This window comes from Lonchura striata, chromosome 5 (genome assembly GCF_050655825.1).
Source record: "Lonchura striata isolate lonStrDom1 chromosome 5, ASM5065582v1, whole genome shotgun sequence".
Classification (NCBI taxonomy): Eukaryota; Metazoa; Chordata; class Aves; order Passeriformes; family Estrildidae; genus Lonchura; species Lonchura striata.
Window position 1 is genome coordinate 61,434,989 of NC_140707.1, and position 13,721 is coordinate 61,448,709.

At 48.5% G+C, this 13,721-nt stretch overlaps 1 protein-coding gene across 6 annotated transcripts in view; it reads right to left on the reverse strand.

The window, feature by feature from the left end:
* The window catches only part of BCL11B (BCL11 transcription factor B), a 97,319-nt gene extending 84,915 nt beyond the window's left edge, over positions 1-12,404 (reverse strand). For 2 of the 6 annotated variants that reach the window (XM_021549662.4, XM_021549657.4), the window contains exon 1: positions 11,499-11,632. In XM_021549662.4, coding sequence (XP_021405337.1) covers positions 11,499-11,556 — 58 coding nt within the window. In that variant the 5' untranslated portion in view covers positions 11,557-11,632. Of the gene's footprint in view, positions 1-8,831; positions 10,174-11,498 lie in introns of those variants that run through there. The other 4 variants (XM_031504916.3, XM_021549660.4, XM_021549663.4 and 1 more) reach the window with 3 other exon arrangements.
* Between the last annotated feature and the right edge of the window lie 1,317 nt (positions 12,405-13,721).

Below are 13,721 nucleotides of genomic sequence, written 5' to 3' on the forward strand. Positions count from 1 at the left end.
GTGAAAAGGGTCTTTTAGAAACGTGCACGCAATTTGCAGCCAGAATTCCTATTAAGGGGGAAGAGTGTGTCAAAATATTTTAAAAAACTGTACAGAGAGGCACACACAGGCACGAAGATACACAAGTGGGAGATGGGACAAAGAGCTGGAAAAGACAACACGAAAACAAGCACTGAACCAAGGGTCGTAAGAATAATAGATGGCACGAGGGAAAAATGCTTGTTACTAGTTTCACCAACATTCCTGCAAAGCCTTTTGATTAAAGTCTGTGTCTTAAATTACAAAGGCTGCATTTTGGCATTTATATATATGTAACAAATATAAAGAAAAGCACAGATCTCAACTTTATTATCTTTTTGATGTGAGGATTTATATTTTTTTTGCCTGCGACTTAGATTGTGCTCTTCAGGAAATATAGCAAAATTGCTGCGATTGATAAGGGTCCTGACCAGGCGTCTGTGGAAACATGAAGGAGGTTTGAACAGCTAAACTGTTACGAATTCTTTCTTTTCAATTCTGCACTTCATTTGAATATTAGTTAAATCCACATATGCCTATTCGCTTACACTCTATCACTCTCTCTTTCCAAGGACTCTGCAATGGCACTTTTTTAAAATAACATCTGGTATTCCTTCATATTTTGGCAGTCGTCACATCACCAAAAATCAGCTTTTCGTTTTCTTGGTACGCCGAGCCCTCGTGATCAGTAGTAACTGGGTTTCAAACTATCAAAAGATTTTTTTTTTACTCAACTCTATTTCTGATTTGAGCTTAATAAATCATCAATCATGAGACCAGCTATTCACCCAACAATGCAAAAGCTATATTACATCCCCTTATTCACAACATGGAAAACAGACATAAAAGAATGAAAAACAAAATACTGAATAGATCTTCAAATGCATTTTATCCATGTCAATTTGCATTTATTTTTTTACTCAGAATGAAAAAAAAACACAAGAAAGAAAAGGCTTCCTATTGACAACTCAATTAAGCCATTAAAAACCTACATTCAAGTAACATTACAGGAGAGATTTAAAACCCACAAAGGGAAAGAGAAAAAAGCCTGCAAGTCCAGCCCATAACGCATTGGGTCATGCCTGGTTAATACAACAGCCAAGATCTTAGGCTGTTTAAGGAGCCCTTTAATACCAGTGGGGCAATTTAGGCCAGTCTCAATCTAAAGTTCTGACTCTGCTTGTGTCTGTGGGTTTAAAATGAGTCGCTTCGCATTATTTGAATTTAACTCTGTGGTTTTATTGCTGTTGTTGGTAGATGGGTTTAGAGGTAAGAAGGTATTTCTTCACAAGTATTTATTTTAAATTAATTTATATTTTTAAGGAGAAGAAATTAGGCCACACAAAATAGGAGAAGGGAAAACATCTCATGTCGCTTACATGGAAAAAGTAAAAAAAAGCAAATGAGCTATTTCCAGCCAGGACTCATGCCCTGGTTCTTTCAAGCGTGTTAAGGTGTGCCCAGTATTTTCCCTACATCCAGAGATTCCAACACAGAGGATTGCTTTGGCATTGCCTGCCTAGGGAGCACAGTGAGTTGGCAATGGGCGATCTTTAGGGAGATGAGTGACACAGTTGTTATATGATGGCTTTTTGAAATTAAGGCAACGGGACAATCTAAATCAGTTGCTTTACTCAAAAAAAAAAGCATTACACTTGCTGACTGGACTCTAAGCAGAATCTCCAAGGTCTCTGGCTGTCGACCACACCAAAATACAGTGGACAAACCCCTTAATTCCATTAAGACACTGTCACAAAGCCACCAGCACTCCTACTCCAGTGTGGTGACATCATTAGAGCATATGTGCCCCATGCAAACAATGCTCTCATGCCCAGTGTTAAAGTGAATGCAAATGCTAACTACTTTCAGCCTGTCAGTTGTCTCAAAATCTTACCCACTAATACTGGAAAAGACTGCTTTGCTAAAAGTCATTTCAAAAGCCTTAAAGGACAGATGCTTGTTCAGAGAGTTTGGGTGAGGCTGGGTCCAGACAGCAATCATTTATTTTCTTGTCTTTTCATTGCTCTGCAGAACCAGGGTAAAAAGGGATCTAGAAGTTGCCAACCTATTCTTTGCCTTATTTTTCTTGTTCTACAGTATCAAAATGAGTCAAAGGGGGCAGAGGAAATGTTTTGGTGCTGGGCCAAAGTGTTGTGTGTGAAAATTCCCCCCCGTGGCTACTCTCTGCACAAATCAATAACGGGGTGGTGACAGTGAGTGCTGCCAGTGGCTTCACTGCAGAGGTGCTGCTGAGTGCCCTGCCTGCCCTGGCACCATGCCACAGCCTCTGCCCACCCTTGTGTCCACCTGGGAGACAAGGCACAGGCTACTCCAGAGGCCACCCTTTTCTGGGACAAGCTAGGGGAGCCCAGAGTCCACCATGGGGACACAGTTCCTGGTGGCCAGGTACAGGATACTGCCTAGCAATGTGCTGCAGCACGTCAAGTGCACTGTTCTCCTCACAGTCACTGCTGTCTTGAAGGCACAGGCAGAGACAGCTCAGCCTAGTTGGGGAGCGAGCACAAAGGACTGACTTGCTCTTCAGGGTGTTGGCCCAAAGCAGGCCTGAAAATTATGTCCCTTCAATCAACACCCACATGTCACTTTTACTGCAACATCAACATGCTTAACGGAAAGAAGCTCGAATCGCACACTCTCTGGCTGGGTTATCACCGAGATCGGTGTCAGGATCCTTGCTGCACAAAGACTAACGCTGCTCAAAGCGGGCAACGCGGCTCTTTGCCGTCGAAGTTTATCAATAACCTGCTTCCAGAGCATCCCGGCAGCTCCCTGTGGCCACAAGGTGCAGAGCTGAGATTAAGCCTACATATTGCACCAGCACCACACTCAGCGGTACCAGGCACCGCTTATCTGACACCAATTTTTAATTTTTCTGAAGGCTGCAAAGCAACTGTTTGTGGTATTTAATTTTTTCCTAAATGTAAGTCTGAGGCTGAGTTTGCAAAACAAAAAAGACAACTTGATGGAGAAGCCCCCAAAACTCAGGGGACAGCAGTCTGCCTCGCTTTCCCGGGGACTCTCCGGCATGTGCGGAGCGCACAGAGGCAGCCGGAGGAGCGGCAGGCGAGGCTGTGCCCCTCGGTGCCGCGCAGCGGGGCCCCGGCGCGGCCGCGGAGCCGCGGCCGGGCAGCCCCGGCGCCGGGAGCCGGCGGCGCAGCGCGGCAGGTGCCGGGCCCGGCGGGCAGGACGGAGCCGGCACCGGGGGGAACGGGCCGCGGGGCGCAGAGAGGCTGCGAGAAATGACCCGGGCGCTCCAAGGCTGCAGCACCCCGGGGGATGCGAGCTGACGGACTGTGCTGCAGCACTGGCACCTCAGGCACCTTTTGCAGAAGACCGAGTGTCTCAGAAAGCAGTTTGACCCTCTGTACACACCTGAGACAGAACAAGCCCAAGCACTGCCACAAAGAGCCAGTCAACACATCAGGATTTAGGGAAAAGAAGAAGGGAAACGAGATCATAACCGCGCCGGACCCAAACAGGACAAAAGACAAGAATATCCAAGAATCTGCACAAATCTCCAACACTTGTCAGATGTTATTTCTTCAGAAACTATGTACGGTGGTATGGAAGAGAGTAGTGTGTCTCTTAAGTAAACTATACATTCATAAAAAAAATATTTACTGCTTTTGAAAGCAGAAAATGTATGGGCTCTTCTATAGACTGCAGAAGCTGTAAATCTCTGCAGATAAAATGGGATGTGATGATGTGATATAAAAGCACTCTTTGTTCCCCAGTGAATACATTTGTTTTATTTAAAACTAAACGACAACCAAGGAGAGAAAGGAGTGCTCGGTGCCACAAAAGGAGAAGGAGCGGTATTTGGGTACAGGCTTTCAACTGGCATAGAAAAGAATACTGGAAGCAGAGATTCTTACCCAAGGATTTAAAAGGCATGATCAAAATTAAGTAATTAGTTTTGAGCATGTATTAAACACACAACAGATCTGTTCTTTTCTTAAACATCCAACTTAAAAGAGACTGCATTTTTCAATTGTTTATGGCACACTGTTGCTCATATACGATTTTCTTAAGCTTTTTTTTTTTTTTTACTTTCATTGACGCATACTCATTATAACATTCAGCGAATTTATGGCTTCTTCCAGTGGCTTAGTAAAAGGGGTCATAAAAAAGTTAAGTAAACCAGTATGTTTTTTTCCTCTCCCTTAACTTTGGATTCCTTTTTTGTACTGCGCTGTCTAGTGCTTAGTCTTTGGAAAGTACCTTGGGCATATCCAGCACACATACAAATTATCAGCTGCTCCAGGAAAAAAACAAAACGGAATTTCTTGCACTGAGGCAACTACACAAAAGACTTGCATATGTCAAAAATACAGAACTAAGTCCCTGTGAATGCTGCACCATTAATCAAATCCCCGATCTGGTGTCACTTTTGCCAGTAAAATGATTATATTCTTCTAACCCCCTTCTACTGGCGCGTGCCTGCAATGCATGAAGTGTGTCCCTCTACTTTAATTTGTTTTCGAATAGCCTGCTTTAGGCATTTTTTATATATCCTTTGAAAGAAAAAAAGAAAAAATAGAAAAGCAAAGAAAAAAAAAAAAAAAAGCAAAGAAATAAGCTGCTACTTAAAGCTCCAGCAAGGGTCTACAGTACTGAGCAAGCAACAGCTTTTTGAGAAGGAGGACAGACAGCGAGAAAATTTAACTGATGTTCAGGAGCCTCTGAGGCTACAGCTGAGTGCCGAGAAATGGTGTGCAGCCTGCCCAGATACATTTTAAAAAAGTAAATAAACACCAAGGAGGAAGGTGCTATACTACAAGCAGCTGAATGAATCATGCATTTATCAATGCATGCAGTTATTGATGCCTTTTCCCTCCCTCATTAAAATCGTACATACTTATAAAGCCGTCTACAGACAATGCTGATGCTTCACCAAGTGCTTTAGTGGAATTGCTAACTTTAAAGCATGTGGGTAAACCCCAGCCACTCTTTTTTTTTCCATATGCTTTCTCTGGACGGTACCGAAGGGAGACTAAATTCAACCAACAACTGCACTGCAACCCTAGAGAAATCAAAGTGCAACCAAAGAGTAGGAAATGCTCTGCTAAGCAGGCTGAGAGCAATTTTGGGGTAACAGGTCTCTGCAGGGAGGCTTTTCCACCAGGCTTTGACCTGAGGGAGTGGGAATGGTGGGAGGCAGAGGAGGGAGCTAGAGAAAGGGGAGCATGAGTGTGTGTGCACCTGGTGGGTAGAGGAAGGGGAGGAGGAGAGCGGGATAGCTGTTTCTCCTGATAAAAGTTAACAATCATGCAATAGCAAGAAAGCCACAGTAAGTGAAGTCTGAGGTTTTGGGAGGGGAGAAGGGAAGGTTTTCCCCATGGCTGTGCAACGCTTACATCAGTAACGGCCCAGGCACTGTGCTCTTCAGCTTACCAGTCTGTCAAATGAGCTGGCTGCTGTCTATATGCTTCCAACTAGCTCAATTCAAACATTAAATGAAGTAGAGAAATCATCAGATAAATTACTGGTCCTCTCTACCCAAGAGTGAAGGGTTTTTGTACAGCTGATGACAGCCCTGATCCTTTGTCTGACCTAATTTACTTCTCTTGAAGGTTAGAATAAAGCGCACTTTCCTGTCACAGGATGACCTCTTTGCACATATTGCACCCTAAAACTAAGAAGACGCCGCTTCTGCTATGTTAATAGTGCTGCAACTCGATGGAGTTCTCAGGATGCATGAAACACATATCCAAAGCTTCCTGTGTGCACACCACTAAATTATACGTTTGGGCAGGAAAGCGTCCTGCTAAAGTCTGTGCACGACACGCAAGCTGACTGCAGCAGAGAACAGCACGAGCCCGTCGGAGAAACCTGTGAGCTGCTCAGCAGCAACTTCTATGTGACAGATGTGATTTTGTGTTTATTTCTCTGGGAAAAAAAAAAAAAAAAAAAAAAAAAAAAAAAAAAAAAAAAAAAAAAATCCTTATTTTCATTTGTAGGAACTACAGATAGTTTGCTCTAAGGACCTGAGGATCAAAGTATGTTAAACTATTTCATATCAAATCCTCTCCGCAGATGTACATGCGGCTTTCTGATATGTAATAGAAGCCAATTTCTGTACATGTGTGTCTGCTTTGTTGCTGCACACATCTTGTCCTACAACTCCAGCTTCTTCACTCTGTGTTTTCACATCCAGTGGAACAAACATACAGATCTCCGTATGTTCCCCCCACTCCTCACCACGCAGGAGCTCACTCGTGCAGGTATCGTTACCCCGATCACTATCTGACAACAACAAACTGAGAATTTAAACATTGTCTGCTGACAATAAAAACCACCGTTAAAAACTAATTTTAATTAAAACTCCTGTCCGCCGGAGTCAATTAATCAGCGGCGATTTACTTAAAAATAGATCTGTCTCGCTGTCAGCCTCTCTCGGCTGGCTCCATAGAGATCCCCGCGTGCAAATCAATGCCGGAACTTGGCGCGTGTGGAGCAGGGCGCGCGGCGGCGCGGGCTCCGCGGCGCGTCCCGCGCGTCCCGCGGCGCGGCCGGCGCGGCCATGCGCGGGCTGGGAGCTCCCCCTAGTCGCCAACCCCCGCCACTGGCGGCCGGGCCGCGCGGCAGGCTCCGGCAGCCGGAGAAGTTTATTTTGGAAAGTGTTTTCCATCAACAAACAGCACAAAGAGCAAAGAGACGCAGGTAGGAAATGTGGGAGACAAGCTAATATCGTGTGCGAGGCGTTTGGGAAGCAGAGAGGTTTGCTCGGAGCGAGCTCAGCCCTGGGAAGAGCAGCTGAAGTCAACCAGAGTCTATAAATGATATCAAAAATTGGTACCACTACTTCGAGCGCACACTTCTCTAAGTCATAATTATTGCCAAATATGCCATAAGACTACCCTTTGTTCTGCAGAGAAACACACATTTTGTGCAAAACGAGGACTTTCACCATTTCTATTAAAGGCAGCCAGTTTGTGAAATCTTGAAGAGTATTATTTCTCAGTATTTAAATAAGCCTGACAAAATATGCTCTGCATCTGCCGACCAGAAAAAAACTGTAAAATGGTTTCTCACCCACTGTATATCTATTTAAGCCACCGGACACACCAACCAAAAAGGACAGAACAACCCACAGCCATAACCTAGTTGCTCTACAGCAGTTTTAAAAAATATTTTTAGAGAACAGAAACTATGAAAATGTGTCAGTATTTTTTTTTACTTGTAATCTAAGTCCAATACAAATATATTCAAATGAAAGACAACCTGGAAGTCGACGGCATACAACCTTTATTTTCCCCTGTCCTCTTTAAAGTAAACACATGTAATGTCTTTTAAAAGGTTGTGCTTTTCTGTGCACAGCCATGCAGGTATTATGAAAAAGTCATCCATCCTTAAAATAATAGTAATTTCCTCTCTAATTCTTCAGTCACAGCTTACATTCTCTTTGTATTAGAGTTGATTACATTGGTGTGGGTTTTGTTCTGCAGGGAAAGTGCGTTAATTGCACTAAATCTGAATGCATTTTAAGAGAAGCTCCTTGGAGCAATTTGCAAAACTTTGACATGCAAAAAATCATAGGGGTTTTTGTTATTATTTTTAATGACTACGTACGAAACAAAGTGATACAGGAAATTATTGCTCTTCCTAGGAAACCTGTTGACCAGGTACTGAAGACCTGCCTTGGGAAACCTGGTTCTCTGCCTGGAATTGTATGATTTTCCTGTGCCTTTCCCTCTCAATCTTTGCTGCTGCTCTACAGAAATGTTCTGGTTTTGCCGCCTTCTGCAAAACTGCTACCAGCAAGATTTTCACATGCTCTTTCCTTTCACATTTCCTTCAAATGCAAAATGCAGGGCTAGCTTTAAAACAGATTCCTTAAGTTAAAAATGGAAGATCTTAAGCTGGAAAATCAGCAATTTGAACAAAACCAAAATAACATTTCTTTGCACAGAGCAGCTCAACACTTCAGCCTCCTCTTCTATACATAATCAGTTCTTTTGCATTGTCCACCCATTTAAATGAGCTTGGCTACCAAGTTTGCTCTGTCAACCAGTGGTGAAGAAAGGTCCAGAGTTGCTTTTTTCTCACCATGTGTTTCACCTCTTTCTTTTGTCCTGCACATACACGGTTACAAGGCTGCTTGGGTGAGCCTGACAAACACAGGCAGGCCACTCCGTTTTTCAGTCTTAAAGACCACTGTGCTAATGAGATGCTGCAACTCTGGAGCACAACTACATTGCACTTTCTCTCCTTTTTGAGTTTGTTTGTCTTACACTCAGAATCTAAACGTTTCTCCAAACACCAAGTGGATGAAACCAAATAAACTCCAGCTGAACAGAGTTAGAAAGCCCTTCTCTCTGCCTGTCTCTCTCCCCATCTCTCTGCCCATCTCTTTCCTTGCCTGGCAGAGACCTCCAATCCATCCTGAAATGCAACTCCCCTTACAGATGCCAAAAAGGGAGACAGGGCAAAAAAAGCCCAAGCTAAACACAACATAAAAGCAAGATTTTTGAAAACAATGTCAATTCATCCTGGCTTTGGGGTCTTGGCTTGGGATTGACTCTATTTTGTTGTAAGTGCTTTGGTTTCCTATTCTGTTTGCCCACTACTTTCCAAACTCCCCTTTAGAGAGGACACTGCCTGGCTGCTTTTCCCCCATGAATGACACTTCCCAAGGAGTGCAGAGACTGGGACCCCCTCTCCTGCACGCCTGCAGCTGAGGGTTAGACCTGTGCGCTGCATTGCCTGCGCTCCTGCTCCCCAGCCCCAACCCCAGCCCGACGCAGCTCCCCCCCGCCCCCCTGCCTCCCACCACCTCCTCCCCTGGATACCTTCATTTTTTTCTGCCACTGTTCAGTATGCAGCCTGATTTCTCCGCCAGCTTCCTCAGGATGGAGAGATAGATAAATACAAGAGGGGAGGGAGGGAAGCTCGTACAGCTCTGCTCTCCATTCCTCCCCCAGCCTTCCCGCTAAACCCATTGTACACGCAGCTCCTCGGCACCTTTGAATACTCTCCTGCCTCATTATTTATCTTCAAGCAAAGCGATCGGAAAAGGAGATCAAATTGGAATAACAAACCTACCTGACTCTCTTCTCCACCCAGTCCCCCCCCCCTCCCCAGCAGCAACAGCAACGAGAAAATAAATGTTTCACCCATTGAAACAAATTCAGACGTGCGCAACAAAACAGATTTTCCGCACACCCCCTTTCAACACCCCACATCTCCTCTCAAGTGAGACAGAAAATAAGCGGGAGAAATTACACTGGGAGATTTAGGTGGCTGCTGATGCTTTTTCTTTTAAAAATGAAATTAAAAAACGGAAAGGGGAGAAAAATAAAAAGGCACCAACAAAAAGAATAAGACATTTTCCAAACCGGATGGTTAAAATCAAAAATGCAATTAACGAAGAGGAGGCAGTTGAGGAAGGGGGGAATCCACCTTTTATGGTGATGCAAAACTGGTTCCAAAATAACAATGAATTAAAAACAACCCCCCCAGAAAAAGATGAATACCAGATGCATCTTCATCAAGGTTCCACCAGCTGATGGGCTGGAGGTGGGGTGAGGGGTACTTTTTGAAAAATAAAGACGCACATAAAAATGCATATGTATATATATGTGTGTGTGTGTGTATATGTATATATATATATATATATATATATATATGGAAAAAATAAATACAGAAACGATGAAAGAAATTCATATTTCGGAACTCAAACCGTCCCCCAACAGCCTTCCGCTATGAAAAGAAAATCCCAATGGAGGTGGAAAAATTATATACACATATATATCTCGAGTCCCAAGGAAATCTAACAAACAGAAATTTATCACCGGTAACAAAGAAAGAGAGAAGCTCGCAAGCACCAAATGCTCCTGGCAGATGGCTCCTATTCTTGGCTTTCAGGGGAGGGGAGAGAAGCCGGGGAAATATTTTATTTATTTATTTAAATTTTTTAAAATCTCAACATAAATATTCGGATCCGCCGCGGCTCAGGCTCAGCCCCGGGCTGGCTCCGTGCGAGCCGCCGCCCCCCGCAGCACAACAACTTGCGGACTCGTTTTGCGGGGCGGGGGGGGGGCAGGGGTCCGACCGGGCTTGTCGGGTGCGGGGCCACGGCGTGCCGGGCATTTTTTTTACCACCCCCCAAACTTGTCCTATGCTATAGGAGGGAGATGGGGACCCCCCTGACCTCCCCCTTCCCCGTGCCCCGGAGGCGTGGGAGCAGCGGGGAGCGCTGGGGGCCGCACGCCCCCGGAGGCGCCCCCACATCTCCCCCCCGCCTCGCTGCACAGGCCCCGGGGGCCGGGAGCGGCGGAGCAGCGGAGTGGGGCGCCCGCTCGGGGACCTGCCCCCTACTCTGCCTGCAGGCACTCGCCCCTCTCCCGGAGCTTGAGGGGTGGGAACGGGGAGGAGGGGGATTCTGATGCTGGGGGGAGGGGGGATGCCTCTTTCCCTCCCCCCCCCTCTATTTTTTCCTTCCCTATTTTTTTTTTTGGGGTGGGGGGGGGGGCGTAGGGGGGGCGGGAGGGAGTATATGTGTGTATTTTCACTTACAATGGGAGCTTCAGCAAAGTGCTGCCTCCACTCCTGCCCCGCAGGCGAGCCGGTGCCGCTGCCCGACCCGCATTTCGTGCACTCCATCCCCGGTCCCCGCCTCGGCTTTCCTCGCGCCCCCCGCCACCGACAGACACTCCAGCCCGCACCCGGCTCCTCGGCAGCCCCTGCCCTGCCTCTAGCCCCAGCCGAGCTGGTCCTGCCTTGCCCCGCGCTTCGGAGAGTTCTTTTCCCCCGCCGGCGATGCACCTGGGGCGGGCAGGGCGCAGCTGGCCGTCTACCTGCCCCGCGCTCCGGGGCCGGGGGCTCGGCCCCGCCGCCGCCGGCCCACAGCCTCCATGTGCTTCCCGCTAAGTCCCCCCGGCCGTTCCGCGTCTCCCTCCCTTGCTGCCCACCTTGATCCTCCTTCCCCCACCCTCCGCGGCTGTCACGCCGAGGCAAGGCTCTCGGCCAACTTTTCCCACCGCTCCGTGTTACCCCCGGAGCAAGGAGCGAGGAGCGGGGCCGCGGGCGAGCGGCGGAGCCCCGGCGGGGCCCGGGGTGGCCCGGCCCGGCGCGGAGCAGCGCGCCCCGCTCCGCCGCCCCCCGCGCACGCAGCCGCTGCCCGGGAGAGCCCCGCGCCGCCCCACGCCGCGCTCTGCCCGCCGGCAGCTCCTTCCCCGCTCCACGCCGCCTGGCCGCCTCACCTCCGCACCGCTGCAAAAACGCACAGCAAACTTCGGGCTTCTCCCCCCCTCCACCCCCAGCCCATCCCCCCCGCCGCACACCCCCCTCCCCTCTTTAATTCCCTTCTCCTCTCCCTCTCTCTGAAGTCATTTACCAGCTTTGGTTGCTCCTGGAGTTTCCCCCCCACACACACCCCCCCTTCCCCAACCGCTTCCTCCCCTTCCCTAATTTTGCTTCTCGATTTCGGCTCGTTCTGGTTCCAAGTTCAAACTTACGTGTGATAATCTCTCTTTGTGACAAGTGCTGCGGGTTTCCCTGCTTGCGACGGGACATTGCCCTGGCATTTACACTGGCATCGCCTGGAGAGCTGCACTGGTTTGGGGGGATGTGCTGGGGGGCCGATCCTCCTCCTCCTTTTTTCCCCTCTTTATTCTTCTTCTTCTTTATCGAGTTCTTCTTTCAAAAAAATCAAAAACGAAAAAAAAAACCGCCTCCTTTTTGTTGCTGCTGTGGTGCACGGGTTGGGATTCCCTCTCAATTAAAAATCATCATCATCAGGAAAAGCTCTTTCTCGCTCTTTTTCTCTTTCACACACTGTCTTTTCTCCACTGCTTCTGCCACTTGGACTTCCAGATCTCTTCTTGAACTTAGGAGGATGTGCACCGCCAGTGACACTTTTCTCTTTCCCTCTTTCCAGAGTGCTTGGCAAATTGGCAAGTTCGCTTTTCCACCAAGAGGGTAAAAAAAAAAAAAAAAAAAAAGAAAAAGAAAAAAAGAAAAAAAATTTTAAAAACTGTATTAAAAAAAGAAGAAGAAAAGTACTAGAATTGGGATAGCCCCCACTAAAAAAAAAAATCGCCAAAAAAAATGTTTCTCAGAGATTGACCCTTGCTGGGTAGATATACAGAGAGAATTTTTTTAAAAGGGGTAGCCGAAACTGTGTCTCCTCTTTCCCAGTTCAAGTGGCACTGCTTTGCCCTGGTGCTTTTGGATTGCCAGTGCTCCTGCACCACTTTGCACTCTTCCCCCCTCGCCTGGCACTGGGACTGGAAGGAAGGAAGCCCCCAGTGCAGCTGGGCTGGTGCTGGCTATTACTATTATATATTGCAATGTGAAGATGGCGGAGTCCTGGTTCTCTGGGAGCGCTCTGTCTCTCTATGGCTGGGGCTGCCTCTGTACAATGGGATAAAATTCAAGTTCAAGTGCGGACGTGACGTTTAATCTGCACTAGAGACAAAAAGACCCAGAGAGTAGGAGCACTGGGGGCGACTAGCGGTGGCTTTTTAACATTGTACCCTGCAAGAGAACAAGAAACGCCACTCGCACACACCGCACACACCGCACACGCACACACACCGCACACACACCAACTACGGCACACGCAGGGCTCGCCGCCGCTCCGGGCTTTGTGCAGCGCCGCTTTCAGCGCGCGGAGCGCCGGCGGCCAGGGAAAGAGAGGGGGGAAGGAATAAATCCGCATCCTCACGCACGGCCAAACTTCCTGAGCCCGGCGCCGGCCGCGGCGGGGGCGGCTCGGCCGGGGGAGGGTGCCGGGGTCCGCGGGGGGCGGCGGCGGCGCTGCCCGCCCGTGCCGCGCTGCCCGCCCGTGCCGCCGCCTCGCCGCCGCTCATCGCGGCCGCCGCTCTCCGCCGCCCGGGCTCGGCGCTGGGTCCTGCTCCCTCCGTCCCTGCCCAGGAGCGGAGGCTCCCCAGGGGTCGCAGGCTGTTCTTCCTTCCCTCCAGGCACCGCCGCAGCTCCTCGGCGGCGAGCGCGTTCCCCCTGCATTTCTTTCAAACAGTTTTACAACAACACAAATATCTGTGTGGGCTGGGGAAAGGGATTTTTCCCCCTCCTCTCTCCCTACCCGAAGTGCGATGGTAGCGGGACACGCGCGCACACTCGATCCGCACACGCACACACGCTCCGACCTTCTCCCACCCCCCAACCCCCCTTCCCTTAAAATCCTGGCAGAGACTATTTTTCCTTGGAGAAATTCAGTCTCAGCCACGAACGGAGAGACGCCGAGCCCCCAGAAGCTGCATCCCAGTGCACTTGTCCTCCTATTTCACACGCAGGTAAATGCCCACAGCTGCGTGCGTTTCTAACTTGGAAGATTCTTGGAAGCCAACTTTTTCCCCTCTACCTCCGTTCTCCCGGCCCATCTCCAGAAATTGTTTTCTCTCTCCCTCCTCCCCCGATAAGTAAACAGTTCGGTGCAAATAGCTTTTCAGCACCAGGTCTGGCCAGGGCGAGAGGAACGGGGTAGAGGGGAGGCCTGAGGGCTCGGAGGCAGATGGAGCAGAAAACCAAAGAACCAGCCTGTACCCGGAGCCCACTTGGAGACCCGCGCCGCACTCGTGTCATTTACTTTCCACGTTAAATGAGTGTTTCTCGTATTAAATCGCATGAGTGTCTCGAGGGGACCAGAATTCATCTCGGTGCCCTTAATCAGCTTTGAGAAGAATTTGGCTAAACAGCATCGCTCTCGCCTCCTCCAG